This window comes from Numenius arquata, chromosome 11 (genome assembly GCF_964106895.1).
Source record: "Numenius arquata chromosome 11, bNumArq3.hap1.1, whole genome shotgun sequence".
In the NCBI taxonomy this organism is placed as follows: domain Eukaryota; kingdom Metazoa; phylum Chordata; class Aves; order Charadriiformes; family Scolopacidae; genus Numenius; species Numenius arquata.
Genome location: NC_133586.1, coordinates 3,170,881 through 3,187,554, shown reverse-complemented (window position 1 = coordinate 3,187,554; position 16,674 = coordinate 3,170,881). Strand labels below are relative to the sequence as shown.

General features: G+C 49.0%; 1 protein-coding gene across 1 annotated transcript in view; it reads right to left on the bottom strand.

Annotated features, from left to right (window-relative positions):
* IGDCC4 (immunoglobulin superfamily DCC subclass member 4) overlaps positions 1-16,674 on the bottom strand; it is a 100,216-nt gene that overhangs the window by 22,582 nt on the left and 60,960 nt on the right. The window contains exons 5-9 of the mRNA XM_074156497.1: positions 6,647-6,781; positions 3,832-3,987; positions 2,909-3,319; positions 1,990-2,154; positions 748-885 (exon numbers count right to left, since the gene is read on the bottom strand). Coding sequence (XP_074012598.1) covers positions 748-885; positions 1,990-2,154; positions 2,909-3,319; positions 3,832-3,987; positions 6,647-6,781 — 1,005 coding nt within the window. The remainder of the gene's footprint in view (positions 1-747; positions 886-1,989; positions 2,155-2,908; positions 3,320-3,831; positions 3,988-6,646; positions 6,782-16,674) is intronic.

The following is a 16,674-nucleotide window of genomic DNA, read 5'->3' as shown; positions in this document are numbered from 1 at the left end:
AGAGCCACGTGCAGGCTCAGGGCATAAAACCAAGAGCCAGGAGTCACAGCACAGACTGCTAATCCAGATCAAACACATGGGAACATGTCCAGCACTTCATCACACTCCCCATCCTTCTCTGAGTAAGAATCATGACCCTGGGAAGTGAGAAGCTGCAGAGCTTTGACGGTTTTAAGAGCAAATACCCAGAAGGATTTGCAAAGCAAGCACACGTGGAATTGGAACAGCCGCATCCAGCAGAGGTAAATGTTACCAACCCTGCTGGAGGCTTCTTAGGGTGTCTGACAATATAAATAAAACCAGATAAAACTCGGCAATAGAGCAACACAGCCTGGCCAGGACACTTGCTTTTTTTTCCAGAAGGATCACTTCGATTAGACTCCATTTTAAAGGAATCAAACACATTTACCCTCCTTCCCCAACCACCATGAAACTCTTCCCCCAAAACACAGTGCAGATGGCACTCAACGGCTGCTCATGCAGACGTTCATGGGGCGGCACAAACACACAAGCGTCAGGCCATTCCCCTGGGGACACGGGCTCCTCCAAAGTCACAGAAAAAGGCATCTCAGGATAGTGTGAAGTGACCAACAACAGCAGCGCCAGGCTAAGAGGGGGCTGTTTCTCTCCTGGGTAAAAAGGGGTCCCTCCATTTTCAGCCTCGCACCTCCTCCCCTTGACACGACATGCTGTTAACACTGCTGGAGCAGAAGACACAATTTCCCCCCAGGTGGTGTTTCCCCTCACCTTCCTTGAGGGTGCAGTAGTCAATCTTGTACTTCGTTATCTTGCCATTACTCAGCTCTGGAGGAGGCGGCAGCCACGTCACACGGATGTCACCAGGAGTCATGCTCGACAGGGACAGCTGAGGGGCAGCACTAGGAACTGGGTAGAAGCAACAAGGAGAAGTCAGCAAAGTCTGGGACAAGACCTCTGCCAACTCTCTGAGTTGGCTGGAGGCCGCTACATGGTCTTGGCCCTGCCCAGCCACTGGTGACAAGCTGTCTGTCCCACGGGGAACCAATATCCCACAGCTTTCCAACAGCTTGGAGCACCAGTGGGGTGTCTCGGGAGGGGAGATGGTAGGCTGCTCAGCTTGAACAGCCTCATCAGAGCCTGCTGGCCACACCACTCTGCTCCTGTGTCCACTGCAAACTGGGCAGGTTGGCACAGAGCAGCTCATCGGCCTACACTGTACTATGGAGCACAAAGGAGACACTAAAGGAAGTGGCTCACAGACCAAGAGACTTCATTTGGGAATCCCCATTCCCTCAGGAATCACAGCTCTGTGCCACAGGCAGCTCTCGTGCTTTCAACTCAGCTTTTCAGGCTTCAGACACACACACATGGGACCACACAGTTTGCTATGTCAGGAGTATTAAAAGCACATCATGCACCCTGCAGGATAGCAGGGGCTTGCACGAGGTCTGCCAAAACCACCGCTTCTTGCCTCCGTCCTGCAGGCTATTGAAAGCTGTACATGTCCTCCCCCGTTGGGCAGCTGTCCTTCTGGCACTCTGCCTTTACTGCTCGCAAAATGCTACATGATAAATGGTAAAATCAACACAAACTATTGGCTTTTAAGGGATCCAACCTCAAGGCTTTTCCCAACCCTACAAATTGCAATAGATGTCTTTCTTTGGAGTTGAAATCAGGTTTGGCCCAGAGTCAAGTTTGGAGCAATATCACGTTAGCCAGGTGAAAGCCCAGAGGAGCTCACTGCAGTTTCTGCAGGATTCTCACAGGCCCCAGTGTCAGTGAGATCATCGTCATGATATTCATCACCCAAGCTGACGGTCAGACCAGGGTGTTTGTTTTTTTGTTGATTTGTTGTTTATTCTTTTTAAAAGGGCTTCTGGCAAGAAGCTGTAGGAGCAGTAGGTTTAAGTTTCTAGGAGCTGACGGTATTCTCCATAGCATATTCAATGCTCACCATGGAACAGACCAAGAACACTTTTTAGGCACCAGTACCCATCTAATTCAACGCACCATCCTCCAGGGTCTGAACAATAATGGAAGAGGATGTCCGGCTGGCTCCGAGCTGAGAATATGCCACCACGTAGAAGACATAGTTGGTATTGGGTTCTAGGTCCTTGACTTGCAGCTCAGTGGTATCGTTATTGACAGCAAACTGGTATTCCACGTTATCTGTTCCTAGAGCCAAGGAAACACTGATCAGCAGGTCAGTGAACTGCCAAGACACTCCTCAAAAAAAATCACTTAACTCACAAAGTCCATAGTATAAATCCATCTTAAAAATCACGGTGTCTTCTCCCACTTCCCCAGCACCCATACAAAACCCGTCTCTTATGTGAATTCTTTGGGCACAAACATTCAATGCCGCAATGTTAACATCTCCATTTTGACTCAAGCTCCTTTAATCCATGCTAAAGCAGCTGAAGTTACCAGCTTAATTTTCAGAGGAGCTCTGGCAACAGTTCAGCAAGAGTATTGGCTTGCTGGCTGTTCGGGAAGACAGACCCCAAGAGGCCCGAGTGCCTCACTTCAGATTCTGGGTGTGAATAATTTAGTGATTACCCCTGTACACAATGTAGCTGTTTAATACCTCCATTAATAATCACGCTCTTTGCATATAAAATCAATGCGTTGGAGGAAAAAGTAAAGAACAGAAATAAATTTCCAGACGTGTCTGGTCCCACTAGAGTCCAGACAACTCAGCTACATGGATACGCTACCGCTGGTCAACAAGTTAGTAAGTGTCAGCTAATCCATAGGGACTGTCACAGGCTGACGCCGACTCCAAGAGAAAATTCCTGTACCTGCAATGAAAAGGGCTAAACTAACTGGAATTGCCTCACGCTTGTCACTAGCTGGGAAAGAAAGTCAACGTGTGCCTTGTGTCTTGAACCTGCAGCACAGCTGTGTTGCACAGGCAGGTAACACCTACCCGCAGCCCGCTGGTAATGTAAGGAGAAGCCGATGATCTGCTCGCTGTTGTGCTCTGGCCGCTCCCAGGACACCAGGACTGTGGTGCTGGAGAGGGACACGGCTGACACCTTCTTGGGAGCGCTGGGCAAACCCTCCCGCACGATGACCGAGAGCTTGGCAGTGGCACAAGCCATGCCCAAGCTGTTCTCAGCCACGCACTGATAGTAGCCAGCATCCTCCAAGCCGATCTGGTTGATGACGAGGCTGCCGCTGCTCTGCACCTTCACCCGCCCGTTGGAGAGGATGGTCTGGCCGTTCTTCAGCCAGTGGATGGTTGGGGCTGGCTCGCCCTCTGCCTTGCAGACAAAGCGAGCCGTGCTGGCTCGGGTGCGAGAGATGGTTTCAGGAGCCTGGGAGATGCTGGGTGTAGCTGGAAGGAGAGAGGATAAATTAATGCAGGAAGGAGGAGGAAATGATAGCAAAGCAAATCCCTTCTCCTCCCCACTCAGTGCTATGTTTTATTCAGTAGCAGCTTTGCTTACAAGATAGGATTTGCCAGGCAGACTCTAGAGGCTTAATTTAGACTCTGTCCAAAAGGAAAAATAAATTCTGTATCAATCATGTGCTGCGTTCCCTGATCCTAGGCTGTTCTCCCTGCTGGCTTCCACGATACTGAAAGTTAATTGCTGATAGAGATTTCCATGGGGGAACCGTGGAGAACAAGAATAAGGCATAAAATGGTTCAGTAAATACAAGGAACTAAACCCCAAATTAAAGAGGTGACACTCCCACCGAGAGCTACCCCAACCCAGGGCCTCCTGCCTCTAACCTGGCTCCCATCTAACCCAGCACGGGCCACAAGCACAACTTCTTGGAGATCTCCTGGATGTCAGTCCGGGTAATCCACAGCTACCTGGAGCATTTCTCCTGCTCTCTACTCACCAAGGACCCGGAGTTCCGCTGCGGCTGTAACGAACTGCCTGGTCTGGGGTTTGTTAGCACGGCAGACGTACACCCCTGAGTGATGGGGCTGGCTGGAAGGAATGAGGAGATTTGTCCGGCCCAGAACAATCACATCTGTGGAAACCGGCTTTCCATCTGCAGGAAGAAACATGCACAAATGTGAGAGGGAGCCCCAAGCTGCCCTTTAAGAGGGCCCATAAACAACATGTCTACTAGAGCCAGGATCCCAGCTGGGGAGCAGAGACACCCCCAAATCCCAACCCCCAGCCCAGAGGAAGAGGATTCCTGCTGGGACACTCCTCAGTGCTTGACCGAGCATCAGCCAGCCCAAGCCAACACTGGCCAAAGGTTTAGTTTAGCCTCTAATAACTGGAAAAGTTCTGTTTTGGATCAAAATAGTCTCTGATGCCTAGGGTGTGCCTGCAAGGAGAGCCCCCAGGAACAGCAGATTCAAGGGAAAGCTATGCTAACATGCATTTTGGAAAAGCTGCTGGATCTGCCTGCTGACCCCGATGCAGGAATGCACACACACCTCCCCTCACTCGATAATGCAAATGTCAGCAAGACCGCTCAATCACTAACAACTCAGGGGTTCTTCCCTCCTCTGGGCCCCAGATGTGAACCCAAATTTGCTGAGCTTCCCCACTCATTCTTTGGCCCCAGCTCAGTTCCTGATCTGTAAGGTTTCAGGACAGCATCTGGTTTTCCGGTTCTCTCATCTCTTGGGGCTCTGGTGCTTGGGTCAGAAACATGGGCCATGAGCTGCCCTCTCCCCTTTCTCCTGGCTAGATGTTCAGCGCTGCTGAGCAGGGAAAGAGGAAAGGGTGGCTCCGGCTCCCTGGCTGTCCTTCTACAACTTCAGCTCCTCAGCACATCATGGACAAGGCTGGTGCTGGGCCCTGTTTATTTTCAGCATTGCTCTGATGCGAGAAACACGGGGACCACGATGTTGGAGTGTGGGAGAGCAAAGCCAAGAGCTGAGGACAGAGTATCAGCAAGCACAGTCTGGCTGAGGAATGGCTCAGATGGGAGGTCAGGAACCCACGGCCAGCTCTGGCACAAGTTAGCAGACCAGGAGAGCCAGCCAGAACCTGTGCAACACCAGACCTTGTCCCTCTCCACCTGCAGAATCACAGATGTCCTTCAGACAGCAAAAACTCAGTATTCGCCTGCCTTTGCCTCTGACAGATACAGCTGAGCCTGTATCTCCAGTCAGGAGCAAGCTCTCCACCTCCGCTGTGAGCAGCTGCACCTACTTAGCACCATCAGCAGGGAACGCAGCTGAGATCAGACCCTCTGCCCCCTCCATCCATTTTGGGGGCCTTCAGGTGGCCTCACAGTTCGGTGGCTGCACGCTCAGAGGAGGAGAAAATCTGTGCGCCCCATTTGCACTGCAGAGGTTTGAAAATTTGACTCCAGATGGTAGCAATTAGCTGACACCACCAAGGCTGGCAAGAGCCAAACTGGCAACATGGAGGTACAATCCTCGGTGTTACCTACATGACTAATCATCCAATAACCCAGCCTGATCCTTAATGAAGTCTTGGAAAGAAATACGCTTGTATAACACAGAACTGCTAGCATTTTTAAACCATCTTTTCTAACTGGAGAGTCCGCATCGGGAAGCAGAGGGGGACCATGCAAACATTTGAAAATAAAGCACACAAGGAACTGTTTCCTCAACCTTTCCTGCCCTTCCTCCTCCTCTTCCCCCCACCCAAAAAACTTTCACAGTGATAATTAACTATAATATCTACTCTTCTACAGGCATTAGGAGCTCTCAGTAAAGCAATAAGTGATCTAGCACGGGAAAGCTGAGTATTTGTAATTGTGAAGTGCAGAGGATAAACCAGAAACATTTCTGCCAGAACGTTTAATCCTTGCTGATTTGATTTCCAAAGTTGTATCCTCTGAGATTCTTTTTGCTCCTTTTTAGTGGGGACGATGAAATATTTTTATGCACTAAAATCACTGCCTGTGGACAAGTCTGGGCTGAAGACCAAACACAATAAATGGTTACAGGGGAGAGGAGTCTTAAATCGTGACCCGGATTTATGAAAATGACTGACTGAGAGCCTTTTTGGGGGAGATTCGACTCCTGAGCTGAGAACATCTCCAGTCAGAGCCTCAGAAACACATCTGATGGATGTGACACTTAGTGAAGCGACACTAGCATCCTACTCTTGACTTAGGCTATCAGCCCTGGGTAACATATGCCAGTCTGGTTCATTTGTACACCTCTGACAAGACCTAAGCATCTTCTCCATCCTTCCATGACCAATCTGACCACAGTGAGATTTTTGAATAAAAACCTCCCAGCAACACTCCCAGCCACTCCAATGATTAACAGATCTTATCAGGTTTTATAATCCTGCAAGATAATACAAGTTATTTCTTCAGTGCAATGGCAGATTCCGCAGAATTCCCACTAACCCTGCATCCCTGGGAGGAGTGGCATAGAACCTGACCCCGTCTCATGACCTTCACTGCTCATGTTCATACAATAAAGATGACTAATTCAGATCAAAAGGCATCCAGGCACTAGAACTTCATATATTTCACAGGTCAAATAGCTATAAAGCGAGCTGCGTGCTTTGTAACCTTCTAGATTTAATTAGTAATTCCAGTTTAGCAAGGACACCCTACACTGTGACATCACCTGCGTCATTAGGTACCGACGTAACGAGCACCCTTCCTGTCCAACAGATTTTTCTGTCTTTTAATAGATTTTAAAAATGAACTGTCCATAGGTTCCTCTTGACAACAAAAGCTTTATTCTGTCCCTCAGGCTCACCCTGTCGTATCCAGGAGACGAAGGGGGTGGGATCGGCAGATGCCATGCACTCCATCACCACGCTCTCCCCAGCCACCACCGTGGTGTTCTCTGGAGCGGCGACGATGGTGACATCTCCTCCTGCTGGCTGGGAACCTAATGCCAAAAAGAAAAAGAAAAGTCTGTCCTTCCAAATTGCAAAGTCCCTAGAAAAAACAAAGAACGCAGAACCCAGACGCCCTGGCCATGTTTCCCCAGGTAGTCTCACGTGTGGTAACGGCTCATGCCTTGTTGGAGGAGAAAAGCAGGTCTTGCTTTTACATGACTACAATATTTTTGTGAAAGAAATGAACAAAAGGGTGCCCTGCAGATTTACTCCACACATGCTGGCCCTAGTAAAAACTGATATCAGGATTTTCAAATGGAAAATAAGTAGTTTCAACCCAGCACCTTCATTGACTACTGCTAAATGGATGTTTGTTAATTAGACAAACCAAAACACTGCTATCCTCAAACACAGCAACAGCAACACAAAACACTCTTTGCCAAGGCATTTTAAAAGCTCAAAGAATCTAGAGACTCGATTAAAGAAATTCTAACATCCAGACACCGTACTGTAAAATGCAACAAAGAGAGGTCAAGCTTCCAGGCCTTCACCTGACGGCGCAAAGACTAAATCAGTCACTAAACATCTGGAGGAGAGAACGCTATTTAGCTTCTATGTGCACAGACAAACAGCCAACATGTAAATCAAGCAGCATTTACAGGAAGCTCTATAGGCTGCACTGCACAGTGTCCTGAGAACGGGATGGGGATTTTTTGCTTGAAATGAACCTTCTGCCCGTGTCTGCCCACTGCTGAGCAGAGGTTAAGGGAAGGTTAAGGAAATGCCTTTGCAGCGGCCAAATTTCTGTTGTCAGATGAAAACAACCGGAACACTCTTGAGCAGACCAGACTGTTTGTGACCCTTGACAGCAGTAACCCTCTTCTTCCAGTTCTCCCAAACGTGTCTAACTCTGAGGGACACTTTTGTTGTTGTCCTCATGAAGGGAGAAATAACTGCAGAAGAGTCACGTAGTACAAGTAATTCTTAGGCCTGCTCCGGGTATTCCCACCATCTGGCGAGAGAGAGTCGGTGGCAGCAGGTCTCAAACAAATAAAAGCAAGAGGTTTTTTCACAGCACGCAGTTAAACTCACTGTCTCAGGATGCTGTAAAGTTCAAAACCAAGAGGTTCAGACAGGCTCATGAAGGACACGTTTACCAGGACTGTTAAATACAAAGGTCTCACTGCAGTCCCCAGCCCAAGATGTTCCCGCACACCCAACTGTCAGTGATGGAGATGTCCAAGGAAATCACCATGTCCTCCCTGCCCAGTTTTTTTTACATGCTTTCCTCCAGCATCTTCTGTGGTCACTTTTGGAGATGGTACTGCAATGGCTGGACCTCTGGCCTGGCCCACACTGGCCATTCATGTGGCATCTGAGCCACACTCCTTCATACTTGACTTTCTTGGGAATACAAACCAGGGAAGCTTTGGCCTCAGCACGCAAGCCTGCATGGCAGGAAGCTACACACTGCTGCACCGAACGTGCTGTGCTCAGCCCATCTCCAGGCTCGTTGTCATTTCCTCCAGCACAGAAACCTTGCCAAAGAGAGTTGGTTCAACACTGAAATTTTCTTGCAGTCCATACTTGCATGAAAGGGATTTCCATCTGTAGCATTACGTGCGCACAGTTTAAAAGGAGTGAGCAAAATCCCTGAGGCACCAAGGGAAAACGGGAGAGAGCAGGAGCCAGTGCATGTCCAGCAGATGGAAGCAGAGACCGAGGAGCGCCCGCAGTCCCCTACCTGGGGGCAACAGCTGGACCACACTCAACTGCAACCCCAGCCCTGGGCAAACACCAGCAGTAAGAGCTGCCATGGGGCAAGAAGGAAAAGCCAAGCCAGCCACCCTCCTTCCAGAGGAACAAGTACGCTACACAGAGGGCCTGCTGTGTACAGGGACATGAAATCTCCTTTTGTCCCTACAGCACGATCTGGGCTGGCCAGGGCTTTGCTCCGTTCATATACATTTGCCGTTCGCATCCTTCATGCCTACAGACACTTTCAGCCTCCCAGCCATCGTGTCTAGCTGCAGCAGGACAAGTCAGGGGACAGAACAGGGACGAGAAGAAACCACACCAGACTACGGATTCAGAGGTCTCACTGAAAAACAGATCAAAGTCCTGGCTGCTCTTAACTGCAGCACCAAGGCTGGGCTCGAGAACTACCAAGACGGAAAACGGGCTAAATGTAAAAACAAGCATGAGAGCTTCCACAACAGACATGTAAGCTGAGGGGTCAGAGAAATGCAAGGCTCTTTGGAACAGCAGCTTTCTTTTAAGTCCAGCTCCAGTTCAGCAAAACACTAAAATCCACAAGTAATCAATAGTCCTGCAAAAAAACTGAGTGCGGGGACTCCAGCAAGACCCAGCTGGATGGGTGAGGCTGCTCAGGACATCACTAATGTGAGGTCTCCTCCCTTTCTCTACCCCACACGGCCGACAGCGATGAGGCAACATTGGGGAAAGAAAAAGGAGAAGGAGCTTATGAGAAAGCACCAGAAGCAAAGGAAAAGGCTTTAATAGCAGCTATTAGAGGCACCAGGTCCTGGGAGCAGGAGTATATGGGGACAGACTTCCAGCCTGCCACGGGAGAGAGCTTCTCTACCCAACACCACCGGCTGCCCAAGTACCTACTGGGCAGGACGTGGCTGAAAACGCGTCTGTGTGCATAAAGCTGTCCCTTTCTGCAGTGCTGGGGGAAAAAATAAATCTAGAGTGAAAAAAATAACACTAGCCAGATGGCAATATATTCCTTGCCAGATTTCCAAGCAGCTTTCTCCACCAAGCTGAGGGCAGAGGAAGACAGAAAGCTCCTCAAACCCCACTTAAACACCCGTCTGTTGCATTCAGGTGCTGGCTGGTAAAGACACCTTACAGGTTATAAAAACTTCATGTGAAGGCACTTGTCCCACATCATTTCGTCCCTCGACAGCTGCCTTGTAGTGCTGCCAGTCACTAGGGGAGGGATTTTATGATTTTACATCCCCAGGAACCATCAGCCCAGCTCTGTAATCTCCTGGTTTAGCAGAGCCACCGTGGGGCTTGTATTTCTTCACCTTTCCTTGGGGTCTTGCATTTCTCCTGGCTGGGGAAGGACCGTCGAAAGGCTTCATCACCCTCACCCTGAACAGTCCCATGTGCCGCCCTTCCCTCTGGCACCGCCCGTCCTGCTCCATGGGTGCTCTGGAAGGGAAAGAGCAAGGAGCTCACTGGTGGCCAGGTAACCAGCCAGTTGGAACGGGGCTTGGTGACCCAAAGGGCTGACAAGTAGGGACTTACCGACTCCACACTTACTCTGCAGAAGGTAGAAAGAGAGAAAGAAGGTTGACTGTCAGGAATCCCTGATTTCTAAGTCAAGATCTCTCTGACAACCAAGAGCGGTAACAGCCACAGGCATCTGTAGCTGAAACATCCATTTCTGCTTCCTTCTCCCTCGGCCAAAACTCTGGTTTCAGCCTTGAAAAAACTATTGGGAAAACATATCAGCCCAGACACCATGTCCGTTTGTCCCTGATTATTATTGAAATTATATTACGAAACCAAATAGCTCTGCTTGCTTTCCCAGTGCATTCCTGGGTGCGTGCACGGATGAATGCCCCATACACCCCTTGCACACACAACTGCATTTCTCTCCAGCTTTGTATTTCACCGTGGGACTGTCAGAGCAAGTCTGTAAGTCAAGCTCCTTTTTAAAAGGAGCCCCCTTTAGAGTACATTTTTCACCTGCTATCTCAATGGGCTGGTTGGACAGGATGGATCACAGGGTAACTGCTACGAAACTAAGGTTTCGGTTGGTTTGAAGAGTTCCCAAGAACAGTGCTAAGTAACCAGGAAAACCTCCACACGGGGGATTCCAACGAACGTCAAAGAGTAAAACCAGCGTGAGTTTTTTTGGTCTCCACTGCCATTAAAATAATTTCAGGTCAAGAGGGAATATTGTTAGAACCAAAGGAGAAAAAAAAAGAGCTGCAGTTTCCAAGATATCTTTCTCTGCCTGAACAAAACAGGTCACTGAATGCACCTGCGCCACGCTGTCCCTTCTGTGGTACTAAAAGCTTTCACAGTGATGCTATTTAAAACTCGGACTTTGAGATTCTCGCACCCCCAGCTTTGTTTTGTCTCTCCAAGTAGCAAAGCTGCTCCAGGCAGAAGCTTTGCACAGCCCAAGGCACAACCTGTGGATTCACGGCAAAACTCGCCGTCGCTGATGGCCTTTGTGGACTTTTTGCCTTTCTGAATCAGATCGATCAATTTTACCCTCTTTTACTGAAAAAACCCACCTGTAGGGTGCCAAACACGGCCCTGGGGTGACTCGGAGAAGTGCACTAGGAGTGAGAGAAATCCTCTGGGCACTGGAAAGAGTTAGCAGGGACGTGAAGGAAGGCACCGCGGGGAGCTGTTTGAGACAAAGCTCAAAATATTTATTTGAAGTTACAGTCTGAGTTATAACACACACGAGTGATTTCAAACTCCAAGAGTTTACAACTTGAGTCTGCCTCTGATGCATCCAAAATTCATCAGCTCTCCTCTCCCGCCTCCCCGCTCCTGTTTGTGCAGAATATCAGCAAAGAATTCAGGCAGCAGAACAGGAGGAAAATGGCGTTTGTTCCGGCAATTTATGCCAGTTGTTTGCAGTGACAAGAGGGTGACTTCTTGGACAGGAACTAACACCTTTCTCCTGACTCTACAAACCCCCTGCCTGGGCCAAAGCGCTGGAAGGTTAAACATGACATGCACGGTGACGCATTCAGCTCTGGGCTGTCAGCAGTTCAAGATTTGGAGATATCCAACAATCAAGCAACAATCTTCTGTTCTGTGAACTTTCTCACCCTCTCTGGAGGAGGAGCATGAAACCTTATTCATCCCCGCCAGCCTCCTCCGGGAATAGATTCTAGCACTGAGCAGCTGTTCATTAGAGAAAGTCAATGCTGTCACTGCTGTTATTCTGCAGACAATAAAGGAGCAAATTACCCATTGCAAAAGCACACACCTTCAAAAATGCAGGCGCTGTGTTTGCAGAGCATGTCCTGCTCCCACTCCCGAGCTCTCTCCCTTTTCTCAGACAACTCCCAGACCTCCTGGACTGAGCAGGGAGAAAGCTGACAGCAACCACGGAGGAGAAAAAACATCCTTCCTCCTCCCTTTACACTTTCCTGGAAATTTATCTACAATTTATTTCTACTTCTGGGCTAGACCCAGGACAGGAGATAACAAGCATGCAAAATCTCCAGGCAGGACACTTGCCTAACTGTATCCTAACACTTTGTGACATCTGCTTTGGGGGCAATATAAACAATGTCAGATCTCAAACCTGAGCACGCTTACCAACAAGCACTTCTTCTTTCCTAACGGTTCTCATCCCATCACAGCAAAGCACGGCTTTGTGTGTGTGAAAGCAAAGCAGCCCAGAAAGGACAGGCACCAGTGATTTTCCGAAGTGGCTGAATGAGATGTTGCGTGCTGCCCTACAACTCGGGCCTCCCAAAGTATCACAAGCCAAGCACTGCTTCCTCTTCTCCCCAAACACAGCTCTCGCAACCACGCATCCTTTCCAAAAATTACCATTTGATTTCTTTGGTTTTTCTTCCACTTTTGCTATAGCAGTCCCTGTGGCAGTTCGGATTCGGGTTCTGTTTTCCTTCATCACTGAAGCTGGGGAGGGATGACTTTGGGTTCCAAGATTATGGGCTCAATTCACCAAACATTTGGTGCTTTGATGGTTCTCAGCACTGAAAACTCCTCCTCTGCAGAGGATCAGGCTTTGGTGCCCAAGCCTTGCAGTAGCTTTTAGATGTTTTTGACAGGCTGAGAGAGCTGGGGTTGTTCAGCCTGGAGAAGAGAAGGCTCCAGGGAGACCTCATAGCAGCCTTCCAATAGCTGAAGGGAGCCTACAGGAGAGCCGGAGAGGGACTCTTTGTCAGGAGATGTAGTGACAGGACAAGGGGTAACAGTTTTAAATTGGAAGAAGGGAGATTTAGATAAGATATTAGGAAGAAATTCTTTACTGTGAGGGTGGTGAAGCACTGGAACAGGTTGCCCAGGGAAGCTGTGGATGCCCCATCCCTGGAAGTATTTAAGGCCAGGCTGGATGGGGCTTGGAGCAACCTGCTCTAGTGGAGGTGTCCCTGCCCACGGCAGGGGGGTTTGAACTTGATGATCTTTAAGGTCCCTTCCAACTCTAACCATTCTATGATTCTATGTGTGCCTCAGCAGAAACTCCAGTGCTGACAACGCCTGGGTACCGGGACTGCAAAAGTTGTCCCAGTGGAGTCCGGCAGCACCAGTGCCCACAGCCTCCATCATTAGAAATGCTCCTTTCTTTCCCTTTCCAGGCAGCTGCGGTGTGTCTGGGTCAGCGCTTGAGTCTTCTTGGAAGGGAGGCTGAAAATGAACCCGGCTTTTATTGCAGAAGTGACACTGTATTGGCGTAGCGGGGTATTTTTCTGCCCAGTAATATAAATGAGCTCAGGAAATCAGTTTTCTATTGTCTTTTTCCCTCCCATCCTTAAAAGATTTTGTAAGTAGCTATGCATCTGTCAACGCAAACATTTAATTGAAAAGCTGAACGGGGAAGAATTCATGTCCACATTTTGGAATGGGGACAGTTTCTCTTCCTACTTACTAAATTAGTGCTGCAGCAGAGCAGCTACATGTCCTTTGTCACCTTTAAAGCAGCATACAAATAAACATGTAAAAATGACGAAAACACAGAATTTCCATCACTTTCATAGCGCTGTTAAGAGATCTCCAGATACACCACTTGTATCTCAACCTACTATCACAAAATCCCCAACAAAGAAGTCAGCAAACAGGTCCCAAAATACACGGTGCAACCTACACTTCCAACAGGCGGCACAAAACCTGCTCCTTTAACGTCTGCATATACGTACATGCAAAAAGGAGAATTTAATAGATGCAATACACTTCTATGATTTTTAAAATAAAAAAAAAAAGAAAAAAAGAAAAAAAAAGGAGAGAGATTAATGAGCTTGGATAAGGAGTGTTCATTTACTACCCGGACACAGTCCTCAGACCTGCCACAGGTTCTGGGGTACCTCCATGGAGCATGTCACACGTCGAGTGTGGCAGGAGGAGATGCTCTAGGAACCGCCTTTCACTTGGCTTGAGAAACAGCCTGTTAAACAGTTTTCCCAGCTCTGTGTCCTGTGTCTGGAAGCCTGGGGAGCACACGGATCCCATCCAGACAGGCAGAGGGGCCATGAGGCACTCTCCTCTTTAATTGCCCTCGACTTCTTTATACAGCTGACAGGTTTCAGCTCAGAAATTAAATCCTTTAATGTACTAGCTCAGCCACAAGCTGACACCCTGAACTAGATGTAACCAGAAGCCCAGAAAAGAGGCTGAGCAGTGGCAGGGTTCCAGGAACCGCCTTGGGTTTTTAGGGGGCTCTTCCTCCACCCCCAACCCCTTGATCCTTCAGGGTATGGAGTTTTCCATGTCTAAGGTTGGTTTAGCTCTGCTGCAAAGCAGTCAGAGTGGCTTTGCCCACCACTCTACCTCCTGTAGAGCTGTCAACATTGGCTCTCTGTTTGCCTACACGCATTTGGAACTGCTCTTCATCACGCCAAAAGGGACGGGAGCCAGCCAGACTGCACAACGAATTCCTCCTCGCTTCCCCAGCAAGCGCTTGGAAGCGCCTACGTTTGCACCGCTCCGAGCGGGAACCAGGCAAAATAAACAGGAGGTGCTGAGCCCACAGCCCTAGCCCCGCTGTACAGAGAGCTGCCGCTTCTGATGAGAACTGGGGCTCTTCTGGCTTTCTGCCACAAGCCCAAGCTAGCCAAAGGGTTAGAGACCTCAGGCCACACATCTGAATCCTTGAGAGGCCTGAAGACTTGTCACAGAGTTCCTGGGAGGCAGAAGCAGCAGACCATGAGCTGGAATGGGGCAGAGGCAATAGGAAACCCAAGCTTAAGTTTCAGCATCCACTGTGCCCTATCAGAAGGAGCATCATTGATAATGTCACCATGTGTTAAGAGTGTCATTGATAATGTCACCATTTCAGATAATAACTATTAATTAATAAGCTTCTAACCATTCTTAGCACATTTTCACAGATCTTAGCGCAAACAAACTCCTTGAAGGAAAGTCACACTCAGTGTACAGTAGGATTTAAGCCTCTAGATCAGATGAGAAGCCAACAAAAAAAGAAGTGAAGAAAGGAGCAGAGGTACCTTTCAGTGTCTCTGAAGCAGTTTGGGGAATGGCAGAGCAGTCTCCCTGCCCTAACCCTCAGACCCAGACAGCTCATGTTACTCACATTGAGCCCTTAAAGCACTGCCAGCCCCAGCCATTCCCCAGCAGCTGCCAGGAACACAGACGAGAATGATGAAGGCTGCAAGAGGATGCTTTGCAAAGTTATCGCCACAACAGGAACCACCATGTCCCAGGCATGTCCCACGGCTGACAACACTGATGCTACGGAAACCTCCGTTCTCTGCAGCACAAAGGGCACAGCCAGAGCCCATCCTTGATGTGACCTGAGCTGCTCCAGTCCAGTCCTTCAACCTGCCTGGCTGCTGTGGTCCAGGCTCTGGTCCAGTGGTTCGACAGAAAGAGAGTCTGCCCTGGTCTCTGCTGCTAACTCACTGTGCTGCTCTGGGCATCAATCAGCATCTCCGTGACTCCATCTGCTCAGAGTTTGCAACATCACTAATTCACAGAAGTGAAAATGCAAAAGTAATAGCCAGAAAGCATCAGAAGACCCTTAACAAGAGCCACACTATCAGGGATTTAAATACAGACCCCCTCTCCAAATCAGTGAACACCGAACAGCCCTGGAGACCTAAGCTCGCCCATCTCTGGGATTCAGTGGAAGCATTCCCACACTTCTTTAACCATCATTACACCAGCTCTCTGTCATTTTCCAAGGCCAGCACATCACCTTCCAGGATGATGCAGGAGAAATCTCCAAGAAAAAAAAAGCTGTAAGACAAGTAAAAATACTCTGTTACCTCTTGTGACAGAGGTATGGTCAACAGAAGACCCTTCTGGCTCACAGGTCACAAATCCTGGAACTCCTCCTTACTCGGTCACCTCCCCTTGTCTTAGTGACTGGAACCATTTCACTCCAGCAACTTCCTCCCTGTGCTCAGAAGCTGATGTTTCCCGGGGGCTGACACCTATTTCATCAGATCTATTTGCAATTCAGATTTATTTGCAACACCAGATCTATTTGCAATTCCCGACAGCAGAGAGGGAACAGGCAGAAGGCTCTGCAGAAGGAACCCTTCTTTTAGAGCCGGGCTTGTGCTCTGCCCCATTCTGTCTGCCAGCGATGGCCATTCACACTACTGTCACTCATGGCTTTGAAAAGAGAAACATCATGGGAAGCCACCTCATAGTGTGGTCTCCCTGATGCCAGGTACACAGAACGCTCCCTACAAGCTACGCTTCGAACACACAACATGCTGGGAGCCTACAGTAACACAGTCTGGCAGCAAACAAAGACTGCCAACTTGGAAGGAAGAACTAAAAGCAGATGGATGCATCTGCATTAACTGAGGACAATGCAAATCTGTTTTTCTAGGAAAAGTCTGGAAGGAAAGCTGGCTTTCCATGGGGAAAGTCCATTAGTGATATCCACAGATTCTGTCAAAGCCCTTTGGCTGGACACTTGCTGAGTGCTGCAGAGAGCCCCGATCTGTCTAAGGCTGTGCCTGAAAATGCAGTGTTTGGTAACACCACCCGCCCCTCCTTATCCCATCCTTCTTCTCTTTTCCTGCTTCTTGCTCTCGTCCACAATCCATGTGGCATTGTCCCTCAGCAGCACTAGGAACAGAGTTGGGCAAGAGCATCTCCCAGTTACTGAAGGCAAACTCCCAGCTGTGTCCTGTCTCCTGACTCACCCCATTCTTGTTCCCGAGCGCCACCGAGCCTGTTGACACTGGTGAGTCTTTGGGACAGGGAAAAGCCTTCTCCA